General features: G+C 37.5%; 1 protein-coding gene across 1 annotated transcript; it reads left to right on the top strand.

Moving 5' to 3' along the window:
* The first annotated feature begins 220 nt into the window (after positions 1–220).
* si:ch73-206p6.1 (phospholipid scramblase 1) lies at positions 221–8,011 on the top strand. The gene is made up of 7 exons (XM_067435180.1): positions 221–337; positions 876–964; positions 1,887–1,929; positions 2,049–2,269; positions 2,409–2,570; positions 6,709–6,867; positions 6,947–8,011. The coding sequence occupies exons 2-7, from the start codon at positions 887–889 to the stop codon at positions 6,974–6,976; spliced, it is 693 nt and encodes a 230-aa protein (XP_067291281.1). The 5' UTR covers positions 221–337; positions 876–886; the 3' UTR covers positions 6,977–8,011.
* Positions 8,012–8,276: the final 265 nt, after the last annotated feature.

The following is an 8,276-nucleotide window of genomic DNA, read 5'->3' as shown; positions in this document are numbered from 1 at the left end:
ACTTATGAATATTAATTAGGACGTGCTGACGTTATTACGACCCGTGGCTTGATTAATATTAATGAGTCAAGTCTTTCCTATCGCCCAGACTGAACTGGCTCTGCTAGCTATCTGTTACATGGCGAATGTTACATTTTACGCAATTAATATTCATGACCCAAGGCTTTACCATAGTAGGATTTGTTAATTCGCTTCCGGGAAATCACGACCAAAGCGTAATGACGTAAAAACAGTTTTAGAGCACGTGAGCAGAATGCCAGCCAATAGGATGTGGTGTTTAATATGGGGCCGAGACTCTTAAGTCAGCCCGTTATACTCTTATCATAAGAAGACGCAGGTGAGTTTTGATCTTGTGAATAGATTTGTACAGTAGATTTAACACATCCCAAAGCGTCGTGCCGTTTATAAAGCATATGTTTGAATGGGCTAAATCTGGTCAGTCACTACAGGCGGATCAACATTGAACGCACGCGCTGAATGGCACAAACTGTTGTGATTTTTCTGATTGTGCTCTTCTTTTACACTCATTTTATGACGAAACGGATTCTTTATAGTTCCTTCTAATTTCCAGGCTGTTCCATGCATATGTATCTCAGGATTTAAATAGTTTCATATGATTCAGTTTCAGATTTCGATAACTTCTCTGGTCGTCTTTTCTCGCAATGCATGCTGCTCTCCGAGAATTTTTTTTATAAGTATTATTGTTGTTACAAAAACTGTCTTTTCGAATCAGTGAATAATTATGCAGGACTATTTAAATGAATGTCCATGTTCTTGTTCATGTCCATGTTTGAATAAACCACCTGTAGTTGGTGCTAAAACGTACTGACCAACATGTATCTTTTTCTTTTTTCTTTTTCATATTGACCCCAAAGATAAGGCAGCCATGAATCCTATGAATATGTATATGGTTCCCAGTCCAGGAATACCAGGCTGTCCACCGGGATTAGAGTACCTGACACAGGTTAGACAACAGCATCAACATTTTTAGGAACATTAAGAACATGGCCAGGCTGTCATGCAAAGAAATAATGAACACATGCAAAAACAAGAGAGAGAACTAACAAAATGTTAATAAATGATTATGTTGTAGTCAGTGCTTTTTCCTGAGCTTTTTGTGTTTTTTATGATTTTTTTTTTTACATGTAGTTTTGCCAAATAATTATGTCAGAATAAATACAATTATAAATGAATAAATAAATACCGTAACCATGTTTTTTTCTTTCCTCATATCTATATAATTTTCAGACACCTTCAACAATTTCTCACATTATTACAGTTTAGTCGCTATAGTTTAGAAAATGGTAATAACATATGAAAAGAACTGTCAGAACAAATTCATCTTGATAATGCCAGATAACAGTGATAGAAAGATATAATAGATTAAAATCAACCAATCAGCTGATAGCTGCTAAATTTGCAAGTACATAATTAGATAATACTAATGTAGGTCAACAAAATATCAAGCAATGCTTTATTTTGTTCAGTCTGTGGTGTAAAGGGTCACATTAGCAATTAAAGAAAAAACATAAGCAGGTCAAAGTTGTCTGAATAATTTTGGTCCCACATTTTTATAAATTTTACTGGTAGCCCACTGTATGAAGATTTTTGAGGTAAAATAATGTCACAGTTTACTTTATTTTGTAAGTTATATCCTCACTAATATAAATGACATAAATGAACTAATAGTGCCCTGCACCCACTAGTAAAAACATATATTTGGTGTCTGAATAACTTAGTTTGCTTGTAGGGTCATTAAAAATAAATATTCACACTAGACATCGCTTTTGGGCACTGCTGATGTGTGTGTATGTGGGTATATATATTTTAAAGTAATATGGATATGATATCTATATCTAAAACAGCCGTTTTTCCAATTTTCTCAGGTAGATCAACTTCTTATCAAACAGAAAGTTGAGCTTATTGAAGGTAAGTATAGCAGTTTTACAGATGGACCTATTTTTGTCCCAAAACTAAATATGCATTAGGTCATTTAATAGAAATACATAATATTTAATTTAAAAAGACCTTTGTATGGTTTTATGCAGCTTTGGCAGGCTTTGAGAGCAACAATAAATATGATATCCGTAACTCCATGGGTCAGAACGTGTTTTACGCGGTGGAGGAGAACGACTGTCTCACCCGCCAGTGCTGCGGCCCGCTGCGATCCTTCACCATCCGTGTCCTCGATAACATCGGACAGGAAATCATCACAGTCAGCCGTCCTCTAAAATGCATGTCCTGCTTCTTCCCATGTTGTCTGCAAGAGGTGAACTGCCTGGAAGGCTAAAATGGATCTGAAAAGCGAAGTTATTGAGAATTGCAGCGTTTGTTTGCAGATGTCGCTGGCTTTGATATAGGCCATGTAGAACATACCATAATTGTTGATTCCTTCTTCTCACTCTCAGCTGGAGATCCAGGCTCCTCCAGGGAACACTGTGGGATATGTTCTTCAGCAATGGCACCCTTTTCTCCCCAAGTTCACCATACAGAATGAGCAAAGAGAGCCGGTTCTCAAGCTCCAGGGGCCGTTCTGTGGCTGGAGCTGCCTGCCAGACGTGGACTTTGAGGTATATCAACTCAATCAGTTGTGATTAAATGCTCACAGACACCAACAATTCACTAACGTTCACTGAAAATGAATGATTTCTGCATGACACAGCCTTTAATTCCCTTGAAAGCTTTGTTTAGACTGGCAAGCTGACACTGATGTTTAGGAAAAACAAAACTACTTATACTTCGCATAAAGAACATAAAGCCTATTTTTAGGATCATCTAAGATCTTGTTCAATTAAAAATAATTATACATAATCATTACACATCATTTGATGCATCTTTAAAAAGATTAGCAATAAAGGCATTAGAATTTTTTGGGGGAAATATAATGTGCTTAATTATAAAAAATATATAAAATATATATACACCGATCAGGCATAAAATTATGACCTTCCTAACATCGTGTTGGTCCCTCTTTTGCTGACAAAACAGCCCTGACCCATCGAGGCATGGAATCCACTAAACTCCTGAAGGTGTGCTGTGGTATGTGGCACCAAGTTGTTAGCAGCAGATCCTTTAAGTCCTGTAAATTGCTAGGTGGGGCCTCCATTACTTGGACTTGTTTGTTCAGCACATCCCAAAGATGCTCGATTAGATTGAGATCTGGGGAATTAGGAGGCCAAGTCAACACCTCAAACTCGTTGTTGTGCTCCTCAAACCATTCCTGAACCATTTTCGCTTTGTGGCAGGACACATTATCCTGCTGAAAGAGGCCACAGCCACCATGAATACCGTTGAAAGGCTGTACATGAAAGGCTGTACGTGGTCTACAACAATGCTTAGGTAGGTGGTACATGTCAAAGTAACATCCACATGGATGGCAGGACCCAAGGTTTCCCAGCAGAACATTGCCCAAAGCATTACACTGCCTCCACCAGCTCGCCTTCTTACCATAGTGCATCCTGGTGCCATGTGTTCCCCAGGTAAGCGACGCACACACACCCACGGCCATCCACGTGATGTAAAATAAAATGTGATTCATCAGACCAGGCCACCTTCTTCCATTGCTCTGTGATCCAGTTCTGATGCTCATGCTCACTGTTGCCGCTTTCGGCAGTGGACACCCTGGGGCAACACTGACTGGTCTGTGGCTATGCAGCCCCATACACAACAAACTGTGATGCACTGTGTATTCTGACACCTTTCTATCAGAACCAGCATTAACTTCTTGAGCAATTTGAGCTACAGTAGCTCGTCTGTTTGATCGGCCCACACGGCCAGCCTTCGCTCTCCACATGCATCAATGAGCCTTGGCCGCCCATGACCCTGTCTCCGTTTCACCACTGTTCCTTCTTTGGAGCACTTTTGATAGATACTGACCACTGCAGACTGGGAACACCCACAAGAGCTCAGTTTTGGAGATGCTCTGATCCAGTCGTTTAGCCATTACAATTTGGCCCTTGTCCAACTCGCTTAAATCCTTACGCTTGCCCATTTTTCCTACTCCTAACACATCAACTTTAAGGACAAAATCTTCACTTGCTGTCTAATTTATGCCACCCACTAACAGGTGCCATGATGAAGAGCTAATCAGTGGTCTTCACTTCATAATGTTATGCCTGATTGATGTATAAAACTAATAATAACTTTTATAATAGGCCTAGTTTCACAGATAGGGTTTAGGATAAATTAGGATTAGACCTAAATTAAATTCAGACATTTAAATAGCTTTTATAAGCATACCTTATAAAAAAAATAACAACATATTTTTAGATAGGTCAGTGCAAGTTGTGTTCAGTTAAAGGTGCACTATGTAGTATTTTTGCAGTAAAATATCCAAAAACCACTAGGCCAGTGTTATATATTTTGTTCAGTTGAGTTCTTACAATATCCCAGATGTTTCCAACTATTTGTAAATTGTGAGAAAATTGCGATTTTAACTAAGGACAGGGACGTTTCAGCATTGCATTTGACAGAGTCGCCTGTCAATTGCGTCATATCTGCGTTACCCTCGGTTTCGGCTTTTATTTCGCAGGAGCGCTTTACTCTTAGCAGTGTGAACAAGTGAACGCACGGAGTAACGTCATAACATCGTTTTAAACCCACTTAAATGTATCTAATATGATAAACAGAGCTCTATTACCTCAAAATCATAACCGGAAGAGCTGATCAGTGCAGGCAACCGGCGACTGTCTCCCGTCCCTTCATAACAAAAGTCCCGGTATTCACGAGGCGGGTATTTTTTAACAATCGCTCCAGCAGCCGTGCTCAGGTCCATAACACTCGGTCCTGCTCTGCTTTAGACTACAGTAATGTTAATAACCGCATGCATAAACGTGATTTCTGCCTGAGTCCGATTTTCCACCGGCTGTGATGAGAAGACCACATCTCCCAAGATGCTGCGCTCACACGTTGCGTCATCAAACTAAGCATTTGTTTTGAATAGGCGCCCTCCAGTGGACGGAAAGTTCCATAGTGCACCTTTAAAACAGCTCCATGAGTCGGTGGGCGGGGCTGGTGAGTTATGTGTTCTGTAGAGGAGGTGTTTCATAGTGCTATGACGTCAGGATGAAGCACACGATCGCTTACTGAGCCTGGTGCCTATAAACGCTTTTCTTTGACTAAAAAGGAAGTTTTCAGCTCATAAACAGGATAATCTAATATTGGCATGACCTTTTATATAAAAGCTCAAGGGAAAGTTGATTTCTCAATTTAACAGCCCTTTAAACCTTGTCTGTGAAACCGGGGATAGTGTTTTACTTAAGCACTTTATATTTCTGCTTTTCTTCCATTCTGTTTCTGCTTGCAGCTCTTTGGCTCTGTCTATAAATGCCCACTAGGTGGAACTGTTATTCAGTGGTTCCCAAACTTTTTTCAAGTGGCCTACCGTACCCCCTCAAGCATTTATCATCCTTCCGTGTACCCTAATCATTTTCTAATAGTAATTATTAAGAAATCAATTACAACTATTTGCAAATAATATTTTATTTTAGAATGTCTAATATGTTGAAAAACGTTTCTTATCTCATCGCATTCATTTATGAATTTCATGAATCATGATTGCATATTTTCATATTAAAACAAATGTCATAAAAAGGTGAGTAGTTTGCACCCCTAGATAGTCTATTACTGTCAGTCACTGAACATTTCTATTGTGAAACAGTTGTCTAATACTTGCATCTTTCCACAAATTGTGTATTGTGAAAGTGACAGTAAGACCCGCCTCCTTTGATTTGATTGGCCATCTAGATTATTTTGACATTGACGAGCGCTGTTAAACAGCTGAGGCAGAGCAGCCAACAATTTAAAAAAATAAAAATAATATTAAGACAAATACAATGAGAAAATATGATATAATAATTATTATTATTATTATTAATATTATATTATATAATTTGAAATCGGCCCATCACTATATAAGTAAATATTTATTTATTTTTTTGCGCACAAAAACTATTCTTGTCACTTTATAAAATTATTGTAGAACCACTGTAGTGAGATTGGCTTTGTAACGACGTCTTTAGTGCCTTTATGGTTCTTAAGAGAGGAAATGACATTGGTGTCAATGAAGGCCTTTCTGAGCCGTCGGATTTCAACAAAAATATCTTCATTTGTGTTCTGAAGATGAACGGAGGTCTTACAGGTGTCGTACGACATTAGGGTAAGTAATTAATGACAGAATTTTCATTTTTGGGTGAACTAACCCTTTAAATAAATGTCAAACTCAGCATTTTGTTTGTGCACCCCCCTCTATCACCTTGTGTACCCCCAGGGTAAGTAAATAAGTATGGATGGGATATGTGTTGAAATTTTACTATCCTATCTTTTAAAGGGATAGATCACCCAGTAATGAAAATTCTGTCATTGTTTTCTCACCCTCAAGTTATTCTGAATCTGTATGAGTTTTTTTTCTTTTGTTGAACATAAAATAATATGTTTTGAAGACGGTGTGTAAGCAAACAGTTGATGGACCCCATTGACTTTGACCATGTTGACCGTAGTACTTTTTGTTTTCCATGCTGTATCAGTAAGTCAGTGGGGTCCATCAACTGTTTGTCCATCAGCATTCTTCAAAATAGCTTATTTTATGTTCAACAGAAGAAGAAACTCATACAGGTTTGGGAAACTTGTGGGTGAGAAAATGATGATTATTTCTTGGATAATCTTACCCTTTAAGTACAACTGAAAATGTTATTTTCTGCTTATGTCAAGATTCTGACCATGGATGAAGTCGCCATCGGAAAGATCAGCAAACAATGGACAGGACTTCTCCGAGAGGCTTTCACGGATTCTGACAACTTTGGGATCCAGTTCCCTATGGACCTTGATGTGAGAATGAAGGCAGTGATGATCGGAGCCTGCTTTCTCATTGTGAGTAAATGTGTATGGATGATAGTGTGGGTGAAAATTCAAGAAAGTGTAAGTAATTACTTTTTATTTTATTTTTTAGGACTTCATGTTTTTTGAGACTAATAACTAACTGCTATGCAGAGGGTGTCGTAACGTCCAGCTTTGTGGAACCGGGTGAAAAGAGAAGATGTTTACCCCTTGCACTTCATACATCTGTGAAACCCTATGGAATGCATGTAAATATAAAGCCAGAAGTTTAGAGGAATAAAGGTGCTTTTAGAGATTGTGAAGTAGCTTCAGGTGTGTGATACAACTGGTTGTACAGATTAAAGTGGATTGTTTTATATTTTTATCTACACATAACAGATTAATATAAATAACTCATGCCATGAATGACATTTAAAGGAACAGCTCACCCCAAAATAAAATAATCTGTTGCTAATTACACGTCCTGGCTGCTCATTTTTAAAACATGAAATTTAAATGGACACAAACGCCATCAATTCAAAAAATGACAAAAGAAAAAAAAAATGTGTGAAGAACATATTAAAATTTAAAAAAGTGAACTGTTCCTTTAAGAGCTGTCAGTATGACTATGCATATTTAAATTTGCAGTAATACTTGCACTGAATGACCAGTATTCACCTTTAATTTATTGTGAAACAGTATTTTTAACATGTTTCATTTCAACGATTACTTCCCAAAAATATATTTTGCATGCAAACAGTTGGTGGGAATAGTCATGAACATGTAGTAATTTGTTATTTATTGTGTGATTTACTTTTGTTTGTTTGATTTGTAGTGTTGACAATAAGCTTATAAATAGGAGTATGTTTTTAAACTTGTAAGCTTTTTTTAGTTGTTTTTTCCATAGTACTCATATTCTCCAGAAGAGGGCAGTGCTGATCTTTACTGTAAGTATATAAAAAATGTCAGTGTTTTAAGTTGTTAAGGTAAGATATTAATTGTGAAGTGTTAATATTTTGTTATGACTCAGGTTTGCAAATTAAGCATTTCTTAATCTTCATGTCGCTTCATGAATGCCTAGTTCATCTCTGACTAACAGAATGTACTTCTAGCTAGAAATTGTCCTTATGTTTTGTTTAAAACGTATGTCATCTGATCTAGTTCTAAACATAATTTTATAAACCACACATTTGTCTAATCATTGTGTATTTTTTGGGAAACATAACATTATGACCGGTGAATTGAATTGGTGAAGTGAATAACACTGATTATCTTTTTATCATTGCACCTGTTAGTGGGTGGGATATATTAAGTAGCAAGTGAACATTTTGTCCTCAAAGTTGATGTGTTGAAAGCAGGAAAAATGGGCAACCGTAACTATTTGAGCGAGTTTGACAAGGGCCCAATTGTGATGTCTAGAAAGTGACATGTAGTTTGCACCAAGTTAGTGCACAGTGAGTAGT

The sequence above is a fragment of the Pseudorasbora parva genome, chromosome 24, assembly GCF_024679245.1.
Source record: "Pseudorasbora parva isolate DD20220531a chromosome 24, ASM2467924v1, whole genome shotgun sequence".
In the NCBI taxonomy this organism is placed as follows: domain Eukaryota; kingdom Metazoa; phylum Chordata; class Actinopteri; order Cypriniformes; family Gobionidae; genus Pseudorasbora; species Pseudorasbora parva.
Note: the sequence above shows the minus strand (reverse complement) of the source record. Positions and strands in the feature narration are given on the sequence as shown.

Coding starts and splice junctions, on each gene's coding strand:
- si:ch73-206p6.1 (XM_067435180.1), top strand. CDS start 887: ATGAATCCTATGAATATGTATATGGTTCCCAGTCCAGGAATACCAGGC. Junction 965..1,886: donor GATTAGAGTACCTGACACAG/GTTAGACAACAG, acceptor CAATTTTCTCAG/GTAGATCAACTTCTTATCAA. Junction 2,571..6,708: donor TGCCAGACGTGGACTTTGAG/GTATATCAACTC, acceptor GCTTATGTCAAG/ATTCTGACCATGGATGAAGT.